This window comes from Diplotaxodon limnothrissa, linkage group LG22 (genome assembly GCF_057381915.1).
Source record: "Diplotaxodon limnothrissa isolate DT_005_m linkage group LG22, D_limnothrissa_male_GT1.1, whole genome shotgun sequence".
NCBI classification, from domain to species: domain Eukaryota; kingdom Metazoa; phylum Chordata; class Actinopteri; order Cichliformes; family Cichlidae; genus Diplotaxodon; species Diplotaxodon limnothrissa.
The window spans coordinates 5,151,470-5,174,910 of NC_140616.1; the positions used below are offsets into that span (position 1 = coordinate 5,151,470).

The 23,441-nt window shown below is 36.8% G+C and overlaps 1 protein-coding gene and 2 pseudogenes across 2 annotated transcripts; all 3 read right to left on the minus strand.

Annotated features, from left to right (window-relative positions):
* Positions 1 to 1,188: 1,188 nt before the first annotated feature.
* On the minus strand, positions 1,189 to 4,470 carry LOC146609254 (major histocompatibility complex class I-related protein 1-like; annotated as a pseudogene).
* A 5,662-nt stretch (positions 4,471 to 10,132) lies between these two features.
* On the minus strand, positions 10,133 to 22,549 carry LOC146609255 (major histocompatibility complex class I-related protein 1-like). 2 transcript variants are annotated; one of them, XM_085346285.1, is made up of 7 exons: positions 22,432 to 22,549; positions 20,958 to 21,224; positions 18,195 to 18,473; positions 17,789 to 18,091; positions 17,383 to 17,484; positions 10,669 to 10,686; positions 10,133 to 10,377 (listed from the first exon to the last, which is right to left on the minus strand). In XM_085346285.1, the coding sequence occupies exons 1-7, from the start codon at positions 22,508 to 22,510 to the stop codon at positions 10,331 to 10,333; spliced, it is 1,095 nt and encodes a 364-aa protein (XP_085202411.1). In that variant the 5' UTR covers positions 22,511 to 22,549; the 3' UTR covers positions 10,133 to 10,330. The 2 variants fall into 2 exon arrangements, with proteins under 2 accessions (XP_085202411.1, XP_085202409.1); XM_085346283.1 differs by having other exon boundaries at positions 17,383 to 17,487.
* On the minus strand, positions 11,653 to 16,582 carry LOC146609256 (uncharacterized; annotated as a pseudogene).
* Positions 22,550 to 23,441: the final 892 nt, after the last annotated feature.

Here is a 23,441-nt window from a genome sequence, read left to right on the forward strand (position 1 = left end):
TAGCCCCTGAGTCTAAAACAATGAAAGTAATGTGGAAATATCTTAAAGCTGGATTCTTTTTTTATTGCCCAACTCCTTTTGATGCTAAATGAATTTTACTGTACCAAAGTCTGTGAGAACATGACCACTTGGCCCACTTCAGCTTCTTATTTCTGGTCTCAGTCACTAGTTTTAAGTCTTATTTAATGCAGCATAATAATGTTTTAGTTCAAAATCCCATTGTTCAACTTTTATATAAAGTCGAACTTTTAAAGGGTGCATATCTGTGCATAACTGTTATCCAATCAAATCAGATCCAATTAAATCACTTTTATTGTTATTTGCAAAATACTTCACTGAACAAGTAAAAAAAATTACTACAAACCAAAAAACAAGCAAAATACAAAAGCACATGAAAAAGAAAATCTTTTAAGAGCAGATTTATGAAGCACTAATGATTAAGCCAGTTTGACCTCAAAGGGTCAGTCACCTCTCTTTAATTAGCTGATACCTTGAAATAACCAGAAGAACTCAGTACACTGAATTCTTTAAAATAATCAACAATTTAATATTATTTAATATAATAAAGTCCATTTAAAAATCAATACAGAAGTGACCAGGCAGCCTGCATAGTTTAACAACTTCTGAGAAACATGTTTAGATTATTAAGGCAGCTGGGACTGATGAACTAAATATTGATAGATGTGTGTCATCTGCATACCATTGGAGAGCTATACTATATTTTAAATGATCTGGCTGAAAGGAGTAGAGCAGGTATGATAGATAAGTCGTAATAAATGCACAGCTGGTCATTTAATGTCAACACTGATTTCTAGTTAATACAGGAGAATGGATGGTGTTAATGGATCACATTGAAGACTTTCAGGATAGCTCTGTCTTTATGAAGTCTAAAGCCTGTTGTTAGTATTAATAAAATGAATTCATTCAGGTGAAAGCCATTTCAGTTGAATTAACTGATGTCAAAGGACTAAATGAAAACTACAGTTAGAAGTTGTTTAGTAATTACTAAGTAACAGCGTAATCAGCTTTGAATTCTTCATTAACAACTTAATGATCACATCCTCATCAGAAAAAATTTAATAACTGTTATTAATTAAAAATAATAAAATGATATAAAATGACCAGTAATCTTCTTTGGTCTTAACTTGTTTCAGTAGGGTGGTGTGTTTGTGTATGTGGCCTCTGGATTCAGTCTCTCAGGGATCAAGCTCTTAAGTTCTCAAGTTCAGAGTTGTTGCCCGGAGCTGTAAGTTCCAAAACACACTTTTCGTCAGACTAATCTTGTACTGACTTTTACATGCAGTATCAATAAAACCCAGAGTAACAAAGAAAACTACTTACATGGTTCAGTATCTTTTTCTGAAATAAACACAAAATCAAATATTTTAGAGTGGCAAAGAAGTTTAGTTTTGCAGTCTGTAGAAGAGAATCAGCTCACCTCCTTTGAATCTCTCACCTTTCTTGTTTTTGTAAACAGCAAATCCAACGACAGCAAAAACAACAACAACCACTGCAGTGATAATGGCGATCGTCATGGAAGAGGGTGTCTCTGCTCAGTAAAACACAAATGTGCAGATAAAAAACAGAAGTCTATCCATCCATCCATCCATCCATCCATCCATCCATCAATCCAGCTCTCCAAATGTAAGGTCAAAGATAAAAGTTACAATTGTTACTATATACAGGCATTTAAAAAACAGGGTCTCCATTACTTATTGTCACAGTAATAGTTATCCTTATTGGGCTCCAAACCAAAGAAAAAAACGATAAAATATTCAAATATTACATTACAGACAGATCTTCACCATCAGCAAACAAAACTAATTCAGTGTTTTTCCTCTCACCTTTCCTCATGTTTTCCCGTGTGTTGGTTCTGATCACTGCTTCGTTCAGTTTTGTGACAATATTCTCAACACCAGAGAGTTGAAACACGCAGTCATATCTGCTCCAGTCTTCATGCTTGATTGATGAAACATTCAGATCAATACTCATCTGGAAGGTATCATCATTGTTCCAGAGGATCTCGTTGTGATCCACACCTTCATGGATCTCCTCTCCATCTCTCCTCCAGAACATCATGGCTCTGTTAGGATAGAAACCTGTAGCATGGCAGCTGACAGGAGAGGAGGGAGTCTTCTGGAGGAGAGACAGTGAAGGAAGAACTGGAAAGACAGAAGATGGGAAAGAGGGGAATGGGGGCAATGGAGGGAGAAGAAGTAAGGATTATTTTTTTCTACCTTTTGATTATAAAAGAGACGTGTGTATAAAGTTCATAAAAGAGTCCTAACCCCCTGAAGTAACTCTTTTAACAACAAGTCCTTTTTATTCATATGTTTTATGAGTAATGAAATTTGATAAGATTTTCTACTCTTCAGTGTGAGTAAAAATGTATATTTTGTCATTCTCTAACATGTCATCACATCTAAGATATTAAAACATAGGCGTAGTTTGGGTGTAACAAAACTGATTCAGCTGACATCACCTTAAAATGAAACGACAGGGAAAGGATGTGTTATTTTGTTAAATGCCTGTGTCCTCATCTTCTTCCCTTGTCCTCCCACCCTAAGGACAGTGCATATATACAGTCTTGTCTATTTTTCTGACAGCTATGCCTGTACCTGTGCTTATTTCCTCCATATTCTTTGTTCTTTGCCACATTCTGAATCTACTGTAATCAAGCCTGTAAATTGTGAGGTTTTGTTTCTTTTTTGCTTTGTTTTGTTTTTTTAAAGCATGAGTTGGTCACTTGGTCTTGTTTGTTAGTTTCTATTTTCCTATCATTTTTAAGCACTATTTCTACCTGAAGATGTTATTGATCCAAATGTTAAACTGTAATTACCAATTAAATGTTGTAGCAGCACACCCACTTTCAGAGTCACCTTCTAAATCACAAAATACAAAACTAGGCTTCAGGTGACATTTTCTTTGTAAAAGACAGCTGGGTGAGTATGACAGCAAAAAATTAAAACTTCATCAATAAATCACAAGTAATACTGTATCCATGAAATTGCATCAGGTGATTCTACCTGTTCTCTACAGGAAGTGTCTTCCACCATCCACATACTTCTTCAGCCACTGTGGACAAAACTGAGTGAGGAGAGTTTCAGCGTATTTTACAGAATCCCGACTAGCATCCCATATCTTTTTGATAGTGCCAGCCTCTGGTTTCAGTGCAATCCATGTCAGTGTCTGAAAGTCAAGTTCGAGAAAGTCTTCTCCATTATAAGCGTACTGCAAGACACCTACTGCCTCTCCAGTGTTTTCATCCCATTCACGGCCACTTTTCATCTGTAAAATGTGGACACCTGAGGAGAGAGACAGGAAGAACATTAAGAACACAAATCATAATTGTGTGAATCACGCCTGTTCTTCAAGGTTTAAGTTATGTTCATGATTCAAGTCACATAATCTGTCAGTCTTTTTCAAAATTAATAATGAAATTTAACTTGAATGTGCAGAATCCAACATCGACAAAGACGGAGACAGCAACCGATTTAACCCATTTAATCTGACAGATCTTTAGGTTATAAACTCTGAAAAACAGAAAAAAATCATAATATAAAAGGCTGTTCTATTATTATTATTATTATTATTATTATTATTATTATTATTATGATGATTATTATTATTTTAAGGCACAATGGAAATCTAGCAAAGTTTTTTTTAATTCAGTAAGCAAAGATTTTATTCTTTTTCATCAGTAAGCTTTGTTTAGAGATATTCAGTGATTTATCATCTGATAAATGAGTGAAATAATAATAATAATACACCTGCACTTTGGTTGAATTGTTGTTTCAAAATAGAAATCCAAGTTCTGAACACATTTGGGTGATCTTGAAAACACATTTGAATGTAAGTCTCCATCTCCTTTGGATCATTTTCCAAAATTTTCATTGCCCAGTCCTTTCTTGGGTGTAATATCATGTTGCTGGTTTCACAGTAACCCGTCTGAATGTCATCGACCAACATTATAACCATACACTCTGGAATGTTTGGGACTCCATAGGATCCAGTGGCAAAATACTTCAGAGTGTGTTTCACTGTGGAACAAATAATGTTTAAAATGTTAAGAATTAAAGAAAGAAAAGGAGTACTTACACACAACATAAAACAGTCCACCCTAATTGAAAATATGAGACATTAAAACACGAGAAAACCAAAAACATATGCAATCTAGATAATAAATTCACACATTTAAACACAAAAAAGCAAACACATCAAAATATCACATGGCACAGACTACAGTACAATTCTATCCTGTTTTATATCCTTATTACTCCAGAGAATAACTACTAAAATTCAGTTAGTAAGGTTCGGGCTAAAAAAAAAAAAGAGAAAAAAAAGAAAAGGTGAAACGAAAGTAAAAACGCAGTTTAAAGTCAGGCGAGATTGCTGTTAGAGGTGAAAGGATTTTTTTTTCTTACCTGCAAACAAGCTACGAAAGAAGAGAAGCAGAAAAAATAGTTTCATCCTTTATTTATTCTTAATTTCACAATTACTCCTTTTGTTGCAGAAATATGAATCACAAGTCGCAGCCTCCGTACAGTGATCGAACGATGTCGTTACCGGTAATAAAACCTGCCCAGATGTGCCTCCTTTGCTCTGCAATTTTGCCCCCAAAACACTAGATGGAGTATGTCTCTTAAAGTTGATCTTTTCAATCAAGACTAAAACGTATGTCAGAGCGTTTTCTGCTTTGCGGAAATGCAAAACAGAAAACGTTTGTATGGAACCGACCACACTCTTGACGTGTAGCTATTTGTGTGGACGTGAACATTACAAGATCAATAAAGTGGACAGTAAAAAAGAGTACAGACGAGTAAGAACAGAAGAAAGAATGAATGTATTTAAAAAAAAGATTTAATGAAACAGAACTGGGGTGAAATATATCAGAAACATGACGTTAAACATAAACTAGTAACAGAGTCAGTACGGAGTTAATAGTTAATAGTTCGTATAATTAATTCCTTAGAATATTTACATTAATGTATAATACCAACTCTCCAATAAAGCAATATAGTAGGAAACATAAACATATGGACTGTCAGTGGATAACAAAAGGTCTGCAAAATGCATGTATAAATAAAAATGCTCTATACAGAGATTTCTTAAGAAAGAGAACTAAAGATGCTGAAATCAGATACATAAGTTCATTAATATAGTTAGATATAGTAAAAAGGAATACTATAAGAAGCAGTTAGATATAAATATAAATAATATTAAAAGATTATGGGAAATACTGAACAGTGTTATAAAACGTGGGGCTGGACAAAAGAACTATTTTATTTTAAGTATTTCATTTGTAATGATCATGAAGAATACAATACGGATGTTGTAGCAAATAGTCTCAATGAATTCTTTGTAACTGCTGGAACAAATGTAGCAAGAACAATCACTGATCCTGGGAAAGCAAAGGAAAAACTGGATACACTGATAGACAGAAATCCATATTCTATGTTTCTCACAGCCGTTGATGAAAATGAAGTTTTTGAAATTGTCAAAAAAATGTGAAAATAAGAAATCTTTTGATTGTAATGATGTTGATATAATAGTGGTTAAAAGAGTCATTGAGGCTATTATAAAACCGTTTACATACATCTGTAATTTATCATTTCAAACTGGTCAATTTCCAGACAGAATGAAAATAGCAAAAGTTATACCTCTATAAAAATCTGGCAACAAACGCCATTTCACAAACTACTGGCCTGTCTCTTTACTACCTCAATTCTCAAAAATTCTTGAAAAACTGTTTAGCAACCGACTGGAAAAATTTATACATAAACATAAACTACTAACAGAAAGTCAGTACAGATTCAGATCAAGGAGATCAACATCATCGGCACTATTAGATTCAATAGAATACATCACAAATTCCATAGACAAAAAGCAATATGTTGCTGGGTTATTCATAGACTTCACAAAGGCATTTGACACAATAGATCATGATATATTAATAAGAAAACTGGAACGTTATGGTGTCAGAGGGTTAGTTTTAAATTGAGTCCGGAACTATTTAAGTAACAGGAAGCAGTTTGTGAAATTAAATGGTGGTTGCTCCTTATGTATGGACATTGCTTGTGGTGTACCCCAAGGGTCAGTTTTGGGCCCAAAATTCTTTAACTTATACATTAATGACATTTGTAAAGTGTCCAAAGTATTAAAAATGGTACTCTTTGCTGACGATACAAACATTTTTTGCTCTGGTGATGATGTCATGCAGGGAAGGACAGATTTTGTTTTGAAGTTGTTTTGCTTTGCATGTTTGCTGTTTCAATGTGGATAGTTTTATTTATGTTTTGTATTGCATGTTTTGGTTATATCTGTTAATTTGTCCCGGAGAGACTCCGCCCTTCCCTGTTCACTAATTTGACACACCTGAGAGGTGACAGCCGCTGAAGAGAGTGCTCGGAGACGCAGGGGGGTAATACTGCAAATGATCAGTGACTCATGTTAACACTAAACTTTAAACGGTACCTCTGTGTGTCTGTGTGTGTGCTGAACATCTAGGATTGAGTCAGGCTGCATTGACTGTGGGACTTTGTTGACGGCTCAGAAACATTTGAAGATTAAAATTTAGCATTATGGCTGCTGGTGGTTTGTAACGCCTCTACTCAGCTGTATTTTTGTTACTAATCTATGTTTGTTGTTGTTTAACACAGATTTCAGAAGAGCAAATATGCTTAATAGTTTAACTAGATTTCATTTGTCAGTGTGGGACTGCTGAGTCACCTGAAGAACTCATTTCATTCATTCTCCACATGATGTTCATTTACAGAAATGTTTCACAGGAACTGATTTCTCCCAAAGGTTGAACTAGTGTGTTTCCATAGATTACCTCTGTATGAATGTACTTCTTAAATGAAGGCAAGTGTTTGTCCTGTTTTGTTCCTCAGGTACAGTACGTGATATCAAGGGCAGGCGGTCAACACTGGGGGAAGACAAGAAGCAGACGTACTTCCAAGAGGGAGCTGCAGTGAGGACACAGCCAGGTCACTGAGGTCAGAGGTCAGAATCTGAAACAGCTCAGGTTTATATTTTAGGTGTTATAAAAAATCAAAATGTATTTATAAAGAAACCTTTAAATAATAGTCATAATTATGATTATTATAAGAAATATCAAACATTTAAGTGGATTTTCTGTTACACATATTGTGTTAGCCCTGCAATAAACTGGCAGCCTGTCTTTGTCCTGTATCAGCTGGGATAGGCTTCATCCTCCCGCAACCCTGAATTGGATACATTGTATTCCAATTATGTAATCTGATCATTTACAAACTCAAGGTATCTAATCAAAATGTAAGTAATAATTATAAAATGGGAAAGCAGAAATAAGTGTGACATACAGTGGGGCAAAAAAGTATTTAGTCAGCCACCGATTGTGCAAGTACCCCCACCTAAAATGATGACAGAGGTCAGTAATTTGCACCAGAGGTACACTTCAACTGTGAGAAACAGAATGTGAAAAAAAAAAAATCCATGAATCCACATGGTAGGATTTGTAAAGAATTTATTCGTAAATCAGGGTGGAAAATAAGTATTTGGTCAATAACAAAAATACAACTCAATACTTTGTAACATAACCTTTGTTGGCAATAACAGAGGTCAAACGTTTACTATAGGTCTTTACCAGGTTTGCACACACAGTAGCTGGTATTTTGGCCCATTCCTCCATGCAGATCTTCTCGAGAGCAGTGATGTTTTGGGGCTGTCGCCGAGCAACACGGACTTTCAACTCCCGCCACAGATTTTCTATGGGGTTGAGGTCTGGAGACTGGCTAGGCCACTCCAGGACTTTCAAATGCTTCTTACGGAGCCACTCCTTTGTTGCCCGGGCGGTGTGTTTTGGATCATTGTCATGTTGGAAGACCCAGCCTCGTTTCATCTTCAAAGTTCTCACTGATGGAAGGAGGTTTTGGCTCAAAATCTCACGATACATGGCCCCATTCATTCTGTCCTTAACACGGATCAGTCGTCCTGTCCCCTTGGCAGAAAAACAGCCCCATAGCATGATGTTTCCACCCCCATGCTTCACAGTAGGTATGGTGTTCTTGGGATGCAACTCAGTATTCTTCGTCCTCCAAACACGACGAGTTGAGTTTATACCAAAAAGTTCTACTTTGGTTTCATCTGACCACATGACATTCTCCCAATCCTCTGCTGTATCATCCATGTGCTCTCTGGCAAACTTCAGACGGGCCTGGACATGCACTGGCTTCAGCAGCGGAACACGTCTGGCACTGCGGGATTTGATTCCCTGCCGTTGTAGTGTGTTACTGATGGTGACCTTTGTTACTTTGGTCCCAGCTCTCTGCAGGTCATTCACCAGGTCCCCCCGTGTGGTTCTGGGATCTTTGCTCACCGTTCTCATGATCATTTTGACCCCACGGGATGAGATCTTGCGTGGAGCCCCAGATCATGGGAGATTATCAGTGGTCTTGTATGTCTTCCATTTTCTGATGATTGCTCCCACAGTTGATTTTTTCACACCAAGCTGCTTGCCTATTGTAGATTCACTCTTCCCAGTCTGGTGCAGGTCTACAATACTTTTCCTGGTGTCCTTCGAGAGCTCTTTGGTCTTGGCCATGGCGGAGTTTGGAGTCTGACTGTTTGAGGCTGTGGACAGGTGTCTTTTATACAGATGATGAGTTCAAACAGGTGCCATTCATACAGGTAACGAGTGGGGGACAGAAAAGCTTCTTACAGAAGACATTACAGGTCTGTGAGAGCCAGAGATTTTCCTTGTTTGAGGTGACCAAATACTTATTTTCCACTCTGATTTACGAATAAATTCTTTACAAATCCTACCATGTGGATTCATGGATTTTTTTTTTCACATTCTGTCTCTCACAGTTGAAGTGTACCTCTGGTGCAAATTACTGACCTCTGTCATCATTTTAAGTGGGGGAACTTGCACAATCGGTGGCTGACTAAATACTTTTTTGCCCCATTATAAGTACAGTAATGAAGCATTTGTACTTTGTTGTTTCCCACCTCTGACTGTATTACATATAATTTAATAACAGAAATAACACTGATAAAAATGATTAAATAAACAGATAAAAACATTTATAGATAATTTTTAGAGCTCATCTTAAAAAAGCAAAATGTATTTGGCACAACAGTGCATGTATATCATAATTCTGATTGCAAATGCTGCCAGACAGGACAGGATAAGAAAAGAAGGAAAGAAAGAAAGGAGAAAAAAAAGGTGATTGGTGTTCACAGAGCAGCATCATGTGACTCTTGTTCTGCAATAAATGAAGCAATGGAGTGGAGCCTCCTTAAGGCAGAGAAACAGCTCACAGAGAAAAAAAAACAGAATTAGAAATATAAATAAAATAAATTTATTGCTAATATTAATAAATTCATTGCTTTTGTTTTGCAGAGGTATGACCAGGATCATGATAACGTGTCTCTTTGCTTTTTTATAACTACCCCACACATATAAAGTGTATAAAGTTGAGTACAGTAGGCTCCAAAATATAATTCTACAACATGTGTAAATTATCCAAAAACAAATATTGCAATATTTATACTGAAAATAATCATTTTTGTCTCATAACATTTATTAAAGTATATTATTTGTAAAGTTAGTGCACAGCATATTTTGAGGACACTGGGCAGTATAAGAACATAAAAGAGTTATCAGTATACATTAGATGTACTTGATATGACTCCTCTCAACTATGTTCAACTTTATGTTTCAGTAAGCTGAACGAAATACAGACTGAAACTGGTGAAAGTATTTCACCTTCTGAAATTATATTGATCACTAAAGCAGATATATATTTGATATAAATGACCATAACTTGCAGCAATAAAGCAACCAGCACAAAATCAAATAATTTACCATTCATTAACAAAACAACACATAAGCAAGTAACACTCAGATTTTGCTCCAGGCATGCTTCAGATGTTTTCTTGTTATTTTTTTATTTTGTTCACTGACAATTTTTCAATGGTAAAACATGTTTGTTTTATGCCTAACAACCAAACTGTCATTGCATAACATACATTAAATTTAATACTTGTTTTATAGAAGAGTGATGATTCTAGTGCATGTGTACAGTGAAGCAGATTAAAAAATCAAATACGTCTAAACACAGACAGCTGGAAAAAAATTTCCGTCTACATACGAATATCTAATTGTGCACTAATCTACAGCAGGTGTAGCAACCTGTTCAACAGTGGTCTTTAAAATGCTCTCGGTAATTGTAATGAGTAAAACATGACTAGAGTTTTTAATGTAAGTCTTTGAACTGTAGAAGCTGATGAAGCATCCAGAGGAAAGCCATACAGAGAGTGGAGAGCAGAACTGCTTGCAGGCCAGTCACATTTGATTTAGTCTCTCAGCCTGCTCAGAACCATTATCAGGCACTGTAAGATCAAAAACATACAATCTGGATATTTTCAAAACTTTTCAAAGGTGTAATATGCAGTGACTGGTGGTTTCTGTTTGCAAACGTGCCCCTGCTCCCCAGTTCAACAGAGAGACGATTAGTTATGGTCAAGCAAGCAAGAGTATAAATAACAAAGATGATCTGCACTGGCAAAAAGGTTTTGCTTTTGCATAAATCTGTGCATGTCTTAAAATTTAATCCTTTAATATCTTTAATGACACATCACATCTCACAAATTACATATATAATACAAGCAGGTTTTACTTACTGGGCGGAGAATATTCAGCTGAAATAAACAAAAAAACTTTTATCAGTTGTTAGAGTTTTTTCATTTCACATACATTTTGTGTGCCTCCGTCATCTATTGATTTTTGTGTTCCTCTTTCCTGTTCACACTCTTAGAAGGGATGTGTTAAAATTGACACATCATGTGTTAAATTTTAACACATGTGCTGCATCAGATTAGGGACAACACATGATGTGTCAGTTTTAACACAATTAATGTGTCTGCTCCTTTAACACATCTTCTGTGTTAAAAAATGTAAACACAAAGATGTGTTATTTTGACACAAAGATGTGTTAAAATGTGTACATTTCAATTTTTTTTTAAAAAGGAGAAAAAAGATGGGTATATATTATACACTTATTGAATTCCATTTTTTATTTGGCATATTATAAATCATTACAAACTGAATGAACAACAACTGTCAGAATCTTTTCAATTAAAATGTTTTAAATTCAATTTTAGCCAAAGCTATATCACAATTTTTACTTTACAAAATCAAACAAAATTCATATCTGACTAGCTTTCTATCTCTCTAGATCATTAAAATGTCAAAAAAAATTGAAAAAAGGGCAATCATATATATGATTGCCCTTTTTTCAATTTTTCAATTTTTTCAATATATATATATAATGTTCTGATATAATCCAGACAATACATGAATTAAAATTTTTAAAGGTAACAATTGTCATCTTCAACAAATTGTCAACATTTAACAAATGTGCAGTTGCATGCAAACAGAAAAACATACATTTTGGCGAATATAGCATCCAGGTTATACAATTTTGTACCTTGGGTTTAAATACAAAAATCAAAAATTTCAGCCAATCAGTTCATATTGTCTGACCTTTCCACTGCATAGGCATAAAAATGGTCAGTCCTGATAAGCAGTGTATTTGACAAAGATGCCAAATGAGGTTTCTCACCTCTGTGAACAGAGACTCTCTACATTTTGGACAGGTGAACATTTTACTTGCATCCTTTAATCTGTGCAATCAGCTCCAGTACTTTGGTTTTCCTTTGGGTGGACAGCGGCAGGTCATAGACAAACTCAAAGAAGGTGAAGACGGAGCCAAGTGGTGCTGGATAGGACAAGTTACATACCCAGTACAGTTTGAAAAGCTTATCCACAGCACACGTCAGGCCATCATTCAGAGAAATGGTTACTCTGTCATTCTTAGCAACAATGATGTACTGCCTGGTTGCCCTCTTTAGATCACCGATGCATATCAGCTGGGGTTGGTGTGTTGTGGATGATGCTTCAGGATCACTGCAAAGCGATGCAATACTTGTTCCAGGCTTGGAGATGGGGGAAGATAAAGATAGTATTCAGTGAGGTGTAGACAAATGCTTTCCTCAGGTAAATACTAGGGGTGCAACGATATTCGTATCGATATTGAACCGTTCGATACAGTGCTTTCGGTTCGGTACGCATATGTATCGAACAATACAACATTTGTAATTTATTTTATCAATTTTCCTTCTGACGATGCTGTCTGTGTTGAGCGCTCAGTGAATCTGTGTTCGACTACTCCGCCTAGGCTGCACTGTCGAGCGCAGATCCACTGAGCGCTCAACACAGACAGCATAGTCAGAAGGAAGAGCGCAGGGCAAGCTAGTGAGACAGAAGTTAAGCTCTCCTTGCAAGATGGACCTCCCCCACTCTCATTCAGATCTGGCGTTTGGAATTATTTTGGTTTTCATGTGACGTATGACCCTGAAGGTAAGCGAGTCATGGACTAAAGTAAAACAGTATGTTGGATGTGCCATGCAATGCTCAATTACATTGGTGTGAACTAGTGTGTTAGCGCAGTTAGCTCGTTAATGTGTTGGCCGTCTAGCCCCATGCACGGAGCGATAGGCGGTAGCTCGTTAACGGAGATTTGCCGTGTTGTGGCGTTAAGGTCATTTCAACGAGATTAACCTGAAAGCACTAGTGGGAACACAACGAATATGACTGCACATTTACGCCGACATCATCCTAGTGCAAAGACAAAAACAACAAGCATGCTACTAACTTTAGCCGAGTCATTTAGACAGCTGTTAGCACATGATTCTCCTTATGCTGCTGAGAATATAGCCCAGAAGAAGCGGATAGTATAGCTTTTATTTTGGAAAGAGCCATTTCTCTGTAATAAACTCTCTTTTCCAAAGATGAGTGATTCCTCAATCAGATACAGGGCTTGCAATATCGCTAGCCCGACGTCCCGGAGCTAGCGATTTTTTCAGTCGGGCTACCAAAATCTATCTCTTCCCTGCCCGTCGGGCTATTGTAGGAAAAATATATGTCAATGCTTTTGCATTCTTTCAGAAATGTAGCTGGGTAATTATGTCATTGGCATCGGTGAGCCACTGTCAATATGTGACATATTGAAGTCGCGTTTGAATTTGCGCTTGTTTTTTTGCTTTCACTTTGCAATCGTGCGAACTGTGTATAGAGAGCGACAGTACTGATCTGTGAGTGATGATAATTTGTGCACCAATTCCTCTGACATCGTCTTATTAATCGTTAGCTTACTATGCAAACATGACAAGTGAAATCTCCCGCAGCAAGCTTAAACATGTGAGAGGTTGATCGCGCAGAGAATCGCTGAGCTTATGTGAGTGCGTGTGTAAAAGCAGCAGGATATATATTTTAGTTCTGCTGAGCCAAATAAGACAGGTCAGGGTGAAGAAGTGACAGCCAAAGAAAAGCTTACCACAAAACGGAGAAGTTATGACAAATCAGGCTATAAGGCAAAAAGAAAGTGCAGCTTTATGGTTTCATGGACAAAAGAATTTCTGTGGCTGCAATATGATGAGCTAAATAACCAGGGCTGCACATAAGTGGTCCGCAGGTGCACATTCGCTGTCAAAATAAAAAACACGCACAAGGGTGAGGGTTAAATTTAAAAACTGTACTTTTGAGTTAAAATATATATTTATAATTTTAATAAATGACAAATTAAAAATGCATGAACATTTTTTTTGTATCGAAAAAATATCGAACCGTGACACCAAAGTATCGAACCGAACCGTGAATTTTGTGTATCGTTGCACCCCTAGTAAATACCGTGAGAACTTTACTGAATACATACCAGTGCAAAAAAGGCTGCAACGACTGGCACCAACTGGTGGGAGTAGGTGTGTTAACACATGGCGGGGGGGTTCTTGTTTCCAGGGCAGCTACTGATTTGAGCTTCGGAATGATACTGGCTTCCCATTTTCGCAAAAAGAGATCCACCTTTCCTCCTGTAAAATTGCCAAACTCCAAGTCCAGCCTACGGAAATAAAAGAAGTGTTTAAGTTTAAAATGAAGCATTAAATACATTAAATCAAAAGTACATTCTGTCCATTTGGTAGCTGTATGGCTAAAATCAAACTTTACAGTATCACATTTCTGTTACCCATTCCACATCAAGCTTACCTACACAGTGAAACAACAATTTACTTGGAGTGGTATTTGAATACAAGTCCATTATTCCTTAATTTTAGCTATGATTTGGGTCCCATCAGACCCTGAGAAAAAATTAGGACTTTTGAGCTGATGTTCAACTTTCTAGCAGACAATTTCTTATGTTGTCTATCTGCGGTTTGTCCTGTAGAGCTTTTTTGTTGAAAATAGTGCTGCTGAAAGCAGAGTTTCATACAGATTTAGGTGATTTTTTGTAGGGTTTTCACTTCCACGAGCAGCACTTTCTGCATTGTCATTTGATGTCCCTACTATTAGATAGTCATTTGGTGGTACGACTAAGATTTTGGACCATGTGAAAAGTGATGCTCATTGTAATCAGTGCGCAGGGAGTAATGATCAAACTCTGAAGTTATAAAACTTTCAAAATATTCACTAGGAGCTCATAAACATACCTCCAAATGTATCGACTCCTGTTACATACTTTGTATGCAAAACACAACTGAGTGGAGAAGGAGTACATAAACCATTACCAGAGAACCAAGCAACTTACCAGACTTGGCATGTCCAAAAACCGTGGGTACTCTCCGAATATTCCAGGCTCTGAGACTGGTGTATGTTTCCTCCATGCCTGACATGATAATTGGAAGGTTCTCAGCTGAGGGCCGCAATAACTTGGGTGACCCACTCATCTGTGCTGCTGGTATTCCCATCCTCTCGCCTGAGCTTCTTGTCTTCACCACAGTCATCTGTCACTTTTCGCTTCTTATAATGTCTCTGCCCCTGGTCGAGATTCCGTCTAAGGTTGCGCAGTTTAGTCTCTAGGAATCCACAATGAGAGACTGGATCATAATAATGCTCCTGAGGAAGAAAGGACAGAGGTATATGGGTAACAGCTGAGCAATTTTAACTGAGAAAAAAAGCTCTAATAAATAATTAGATAAAGGTTAAACGATACACAGTAAGTGGGAACAAGTGCAATTTACAGTATGTAGTGGAATTTACATTATTAAAATGCTAAATTTACTTACAAATCCTTCCCCCTGTCCTGCCACTTAAGGGTGGAAAAGTGGTGAGGATGCTTTTTGCTACAGTTAGCTTCTCTGCACTAAGAGGGTAACTGGAAAACAAAGGTAAACTTTTTTACTTCTGTGCACTTCAACATTTTTAAAGGAAAACATTCATTGCAAAATTTTAACAAAGTACAGTAAAGTGCGATACTTACTAACCACACCTCTCCACCAAATCCCCAATGCAAGTCTTCACAAGGAGCCTCCTCGATGGCACCGACAGGTTTCATACTCCTTAAGAATCTGTGGGGCTTTCCTGAGTGACTTCAGGGGTTGACTTTGTTCTTCTGTGGTAATGGTAGACTGTGTAAAGGCAACACCAGACACTTTACCTCTCTGCAATAATCTTCAAAGTCATGACAGCAAATTTCCACAGAGCATAAAAGCACGAGTTTACTCAAAAAGCTGCAGCAGAAGAAGGCGGTTTCTTAACTACGTGATTATAACGCAATGACTAAAAGAAATTCTGAATAATAAATAAATTGATTTTATCTTCTAGTTGCTACTTGGTGAATAAATCTGATCCTGACTAATAGTGATGTCTGATGTCTGTGGCACTGCTGACAATAAGAATTTTTTTTTTTTACAAATTTCTTTCTCATCTATAAAAGTAAGATAATTTGCATAGTCAAGTTGCTGTTGTTTGGTTTTTTAAATAACACTGACTATTACTTCCTCAGAAGTTTTGCATAAAAAAGAAACTATATCAGAGCATGTTTCCAGCAATAAGCCTTAAAAAAGAATGTGCACATACTTTAGTTAATCATACTAGATGCAAAAACTGCTTTAACTGCTTGAAAAAATAATTATCTCCTCAATATGAGGTATATTTCATGTTAAAGTTACTCAGTCTTTATTCCTATTCTCTGCTAGTAAACGAATGGTCGCGGTGATAACTACATTTGCTATATTCAGAGCTAACGACAATATTGTCATTTTACTCAACACTGCTACGGTTAGGTGCTGACTCTGGCGTTGCTCATAGACAACATAATGCCTGTCGGAGCCGCTAGCCAACTACCACACTGGTTCTAAGAGCAATTTCTGAATACTCTAATACATAAATAAAGTAAATAGATAAATACATGAATAAAGTAATACATAAAAATACTACCAAAACACATTAACTCTAATGGAGTATGGCACGAAATCCAAGAACTAATAATAAAATTAAGAGTAGGATATGTTAGCAAGACTGTTACATTAAGGTTAGCTAGGTATAGTTAAGCAGTAATTAACTTAAACTCTAAACTCCTATATTTTATATAAATTCACATTCTTCCAGAAACCCGGCATATTTTCAGTACATTAAGATAAACTGGTAAATGATACTTACTGTAAGGTCTGACAACATACTAGGCGACGTAACCTCCATCTTTGTCTCCTTTGTCTCATTGGCGCGAAAGATAGCGCCCCCTTCCCGCCGCCGGTATGTCATGTTGCTGGGCAGAATTTGTTTCAATTTTAAGCATGTGTGTTCTTACTCATTTCATTTTCTACTTTTGCTTCAATTGTATTCACATGTTACGGTCAAAATTAAGCCTGTTCTTTGTGGATACTTATGCTTATAGTATAGCCATGGCCATTAATTGGTATGCTATACATATTGAGAAATAAAAAATTAATCCTCTTTCAGAATTTTAGTACACCATACACCTTGGTCCACATTACATTATAAAATGTTTTATTTGTTGAAAGTAATGAGGAAAGGATTAAGGAAAACAAACAATAACTAAACATTTTATTTATTCAGTTAATATAGTTATAATACATTGTTAATCTACAATTTATTTCACTAAACACAGGGCTAGCATCAAATTACTGAGCTGCTAATTTTAGGTCCTGTTGTTAGATTCTGAAAATAACACACAAAATGTGTTAAACTGTGCAACACATCAAGTGTGTTAAGCGTTTTACACATTTTTTCAATGTTTACACATTTTCTTACACATGTTATGTTAAAATTTACACAAAATGTGTTAATAGTGTAACAACACATTTTTTGTGTCATTTTTTTAACACATCCTTTCTAAGAGTGCAGAATGAAGAAGCCCATTTCAATTTCTATTAATTTGATTGGTTTGCTCTCACATCACTATTATACTGTCATGGTCCTATGGCTCTAAAACTCATACTCTAATTTTAGATTTTGGCCATTTGTAACCAAACTCATGTGACAGTATGGATTCACGAATTCAAAAAATAAAAATAAATATTTCTCCCATTTAGATTTCTCACCTTTCTTCTTTTTGTAAGCTACAGATACCACAGCTGCGATGAGGATGAAAACTAGAACAACCATTGCAGCACTGATGAAGATCACCATGTCAGTGGGCTTCTCTGCTGAACAAAATATTTCAACACTTGACATATGTCAATAGTACAGAAAAAATGTGTTCAGGTATTAAAGAATGAGTTAAAAATGAAAAAGAAAGGACCTGATAGTTAATGAGTGTCTGAGTGAAACAGCAACACACCACTACTGCTGCTCCATTACATTTACTCTGATCCCAGTTTTAGCCATGACTTATATTGCATGTTAATATTTATTACTTGTCACAGTTGGAGTAAGCCAAGTGTGATAATTTGAAAGCTCAAGAAAACCAAATGATATTTTCAAAATCCCTGCAGGTTTCAGTCTTACCCCGGTTGGTCCTGATCACTGTTTTGTCCAGTTTGGTGATAATGTCGCTACTAACTCCAGAGAGCTGAAACACACAGTCGTACCTCTGCCACTCTTCAAGTGTAAGTGATAAAAGTTTCAGATCAACACTCATCTGGAAGGTCCCGTCATTGTTTGGGAGGATCTCGCCAGGATCAACACCTTCATGGATCTCATCTCCATCTTTCCTCCAGAACATCATGGCTCTGTCAGGATAGAAACCTGTAGCGTGGCAGCTGACTGGAGAGGAGGGAGTCTTCTGGAGGAGAGACACTGAGGGAAGAACTGCAGAGAGACAGGTTTTTGAAATTTACTGTAAATTTCAAAAATTAATACAAGAAGGCAATATGAATTCTCTTTTTTACTAGATGAGATTCTATAATTCTACCTGCTGTCTGCAGAAAGTTCCTCCCATAGTGCACATATTTCTTTAGTAAATCAGGGCATTTAGAGGTGAAAAAGTTTTTATTGTATTCCAATCGAGTTTTTTCAGTATTCCATCTCATTTTGGTGATGACAGCCTGTGGTTTTGGAGCAATCCATGTCACTGTCTGCAGGTCAAAAGCTAGAAAGTCTTCTCCATCATAACCATACTGATTAAACCCATTAATTTCTCCAGTCTCATCATCCCATTCACAGCCATTCATTCTTTGCAAAATATGAACACCTGAAAATAGAGATAGCAACATTAATTGCAATAAACAAGTGAGAAACGAGCAGATATCACACCTAATCGATGAAGAAACAATGCAAACACAAAATCAAAGGCTCTACACCTGCAACTGGTACAAAAATCAGTCTATCAGCGTTGAAGATTCTTATTTTTTTCCCTCTGGCTTCTGGCTACTAGTCAACCTGTTTGCCTATTGATCCCGCTAAACTGTTTTGTTAGTTAGTTTGTTTGTTTGTAACTAATCCTCTGCACTTTATGATTCACTGTCTTCCATGTGTCAACTTCTCTCTCTCTCACATTTTCTTCATTCATCCCCAAAGTACTCCTTCCACCTTCCTAACATATTCTCTTCTCTCTTTAGTATATTTTAATTTCTATCGTTGATCATCCTAACCTGCTGCACATCATTTCCAGCTGAATCTCTCTGCCTAGCTGATAAGGACGAACTAGTCCCCAATAGTCCAGTTCCTATCGATCCTGCTTATCTGTTCCACTTGCACTTGCGCTACAATCAGCTGATTTCAGTTTGTGTTCCTGAGAAGGAAAATAGTGGTGCAACTGTTTCTATTACAACATCTCATAGGTTCAAGGAATTTCAAACAGGACACCCTCTCACATCAGTTCTCTGACATCAGCCAGCCTTACCTTGTTCACGGTGGGGTTCCTAACGTGGGATTTGGAGACCATTAGAAAGGCTCTGCGAGATGAGCCTGATTTGAGTTCCAGTACCCCCAACCGTTGCTATGTGACACTCTGCTGTGATCCACTAGGCTCACACCACCCAGTTTCCCTGTCACCATGGTTTGATAGAAACCTCTCACTGCTCAGACCTTACTTCTAGTGGGATACTCTGGAGAAAGACGTCAAGGACTATGTGGCAGCTTGTTCCATCTTTGCCAGAAATAAAAGCAGCTGTATGCAATAGAGAAAGATCATGACCATGCCCTCTGTATACCTACAATAGAGCCAGTAGATCTGGACTCAGACCAGAGAGGCTTTGCTCACAACCACTAAACAAATTAAGATGTATGCCGATTCCCACAGGACTCCCACTCCTAGCTTTGTAACTATTCAAAAGGTATGGCTTTCTGCTAAAAACATTCCTTTAAAATCTCTAACTTATAAACCTGCTCCCATTACATTGGACCGTATGAGACTGACTCAGTGATCAGCCCCTCTGCAGTGAAACTCAAGTTGCCTCCATCTCTACAAATTCATCCATGTCTCTGAAATCAAACCTGTTCAGTCTAGTCCATTATGTCCTCTGTCCAACCCACTATCACTTGCCCATCACCCGGCCTACACCGTCAGCCAGATTGTAGACAGCTGACATCGAGGCATCACCGGTTTCTCATTGACTAGCAAGGATATGGCCCAGAGGAGCATTCCCGAGTACCCCGTTCTTTAATCCTTCACCCTTCCATAAGCTCTGATTTTTCAATCAGTCATCAGTAGTTTTTTGAGTAATAACTGCAACAATGATAACAACAAAGAGGGGAAATACCTCCAACATGCAAAAACATTTGACAACACAGCATGCAATTAATTTTCACAAATGTAATATGGTTGATAGTGATGGTGGTGACTCTTAAAGTGGAGCCAATGAGAACCAAATGAGAATTAATAAAGAATAGAATTGAGAAGTGATATCAATAATTGAATTAGAATCGCTAAATTCAATTCCCATTACTACTAGCCAATCAATACAAGTCTTTTCCTCCTTCCTTAGTGTCCAGCCTTACATACAACTTGCTATAAGCCTTTTCTTTCTCTTTGCTACACACCTAGCCTCCCAGTACTCCTGTCTACTGTCTTCATCTCCCTGGCTATTCCACTTTCTCTTTGGTGACTGCTTCCTTTAAATACTTTCCTGTACTTTCTAAGTCCACCACCAAGTTTACTTGTCCTCTTTCCTCTTTCTAGAGAATACACCAAACACCTTCTTAGCAGTTTCTCTCAATACAGATGTACTTTCCCAGTCATCTGGTAACTCTTCCTTACTACGCACAGCCTGTCTCACCTTTGAATTCTATGCAACATTCTTCTTTATTCAACTTCCACCGTTCAGTTGTTTGCTCGTCTTGATTTAACACAATACCCTATGTACTGTACCTCCCTCTTCTTAAAGTAGGTGTTCACCATACCCAAATAATTTTTTCTCGTTTTTATATAGCCCATTATAGAGCACTCAAAGCACTTTAACATGCCGCTTTCACACTGCAATGGATGCATCAGAGACCAACTTGTGGTTAGTATCTTCCACAAGGATATTTGGCATTTACACTAGAGCAGCCAGGGATCATACCACAAATCTTCCAATTAGTAGATGACTTGCTCTACCTCCTGAACCTCACCCACCACTCTTCACCTTTGCTAAATTCACCCACTTGACCCATTCAACATCAATCTTGTATTTTAAAATAAACGAATAATAATAATTTCAACAATCATCAGCAGTCAAATGAAACAAATCCATACCTTCAGTTTGGTTGAAACGTCGCTTTATCCTCTCAATGTGACCTTTGAAGAACTGATGATTACCTAAACACTGAAAAATGTACCACTCCAGGTGTTGAGGATCATCCTTTAAGAGATTTTTAATCCAGTGTGCTTTGAGTTCTGGTCCCCTTCCGCTGCTATTGCAGTCACCTATCTGAACTTCATCGACAAGTGCAACAGCCACAAACTCAGGGATGCTTTGGATTTCAGTGGTTTCAGTGAAGAAATACTTCAAGGAATGTTTTACTGTAAAATTGATGGGACTTTGTATTAGGTCATTTTCATGTATGACTGTCAATAGTATAATCAAGAATGTTTTTGTTATATTTTTTTACTTGGTGTCCATACAGAAAGGGAAATTTTTGTGTGGGGTTATGATTATTTGTGTGAATGTGTGTGTGAATGGGAGGATGACTGAATGTAGTGTAAAGCGCTTTGGGGTCCATAGGGACTAAGTAAAGCGCTATACAAATACAGGCCATTTACCATTTACCGTTTACCATTTAAGAAGGACAAGCATATCAGTCAAACTTATTTCGTGTTTAGCATTAACTTGAAAACACTTTAACTCATAACACTGTTACTGGAGTTTACATGGCTGCAACTGGATATATCACTAAAAAATATCTGTGACACATATTTAGACTTACATGAACTGTGGCCTCTGCAACATTAGAAAACTACACCCTGGATTAAATACTAACCGTTTTATGTGGTTTTTAGTATTTATGATATATAAATACTAACTGTTGCTGCTGGGTAAAATTACATTAATGGTCAACAAGTAAATGAAAATTTAAAATTAACTCTTAGAATTGCTAATATCATTTTGGCCTATGCATCTATTTTTATTTATTTATTTATTTTTTTGTAAAATATCAATGAAACTAAACATTTTTTTTATTTATTATATTTATCACATTATTAAAATGAATTTAAATGAAGACTTAATTTTTAAAAGAAAAGATCATTTAAATATGCTTTGAGTAGAATATGTATTTGTGATTATTTTGAAATATTACAATAAGTAGAAATTCCGGGTGGGGAGGGATCTCAAATTGCAGCTGTTAATTTCAATTGTATTAAAATTAAATGTTTTTAACATTTTTGCCTGTTTAGGCTCACATGTGGTGATTTGGACATGAGAATATTCAATGGCATATTCATCATTCACTAACCGCTGAAACATTTTAAAGAGCTACAACTCTCTAACCAAGTAAGTAAACTTGCATTTTAATCAGTGATAAACTATACCATAAAAAAAGGCTTTATCTATGCAGTCCCTCGAAAATAATTTGACATGTCAGGGGCTTTTTATCTTTCCTCTGAACTTGAGAATAACTAAATGAAATTGCAACAGCTCATAGTGAAACTAAAAGTCAAAGTCGCTTGCAATTTAAGCTGCTATAAGTTAAGGAGAACTTTATAAAAAATACTTGAAATATGATCTTACCTGGAAACACAGCATGACAGCAGAGGAGTAATATGAACACATTCTCCATCTTCTTTTGCATTTTTCTGTTTGCTAACATAAGAAAAACAACTGAGAGAGCTACTGTGTAACTTGTCCAAGTTCCATTTCCTGTTTGTGTGTGCCAAAGTTTTCTGAGTCAGAAAAAATTAAAGATTAAACAGGTTATGTGCTTTCAACAGCCTCCCTGCTTTTCCCAAACATCTAAGTCTACATCCACTGTGATGTGGCTCCTCCTACTTAAGAAAATGGAGACCTATTTAGCTTTCAGTTAATATCAGGGAAAAGACACAGTTATGGAAAAATAATGGAGGTCCTTCTCAGTGAAATGGATTCTTTTAGTCATCTGAAAAAATAATCATTCAGGTGCATCTGCTTATTACCCAAACATAAGCATACTGGTAACTTCACTATTTATTATAACTTAAACATTACACATCCCCTAAATCATCATTATCAAGTTGTCACAGTAGATGTAATCATAAACATAGACAGAGAAGACAGGCTCGGATGTGATAGTTGTGACAGTACAAAATGTGAAAGCCAAAGATACAAAAAAAGAGATTCAGGCAAGTTCTGTTCAAATATATCATTTTGAAAAGTTTATCAGATTTTATTGGTTCAGATTGGATTTTGTTAGTGAAACAACTCACAAAAAAGTGACTGCATCTGGAGAAAAATTAAGAGATAAATTTGTTTTAAGAGCAATGTTTTTGTGTTCTGAGAAGTTGTTTTCTTTTCAGTTATTTTCTTCTTCTTTTTTACCCACAAGCAATATTGGTGCAGGATAAATGATGTAGTGAAGTAAATTCTATCCACTGTCAGATAACGACTGTGTGATGACTATTCTTCCCGTCCCATGAAGGCCACCTGGGTTGGCTGGCAGACTGTTTACTTAGCCTGATAGAGCGAAGGACACTGTCTCCACTGAACTATGGACACGCACACACATACACTTACACTGATAAGCACTCACTCATCCCCCCTCCCTT

Coding starts and splice junctions, on each gene's coding strand:
- LOC146609255 (XM_085346283.1), bottom strand. CDS start 22,510: ATGTTAGCAAACAGAAAAATGCAAAAGAAGATGGAGAATGTGTTCATA. Junction 18,092..18,194: donor GAACTTTCTGCAGACAGCAG/GTAGAATTATAG, acceptor GTCTCTCTGCAG/TTCTTCCCTCAGTGTCTCTC. Junction 17,488..17,788: donor AGTGATCAGGACCAACCGGG/GTAAGACTGAAA, acceptor TATTTTGTTCAG/CAGAGAAGCCCACTGACATG.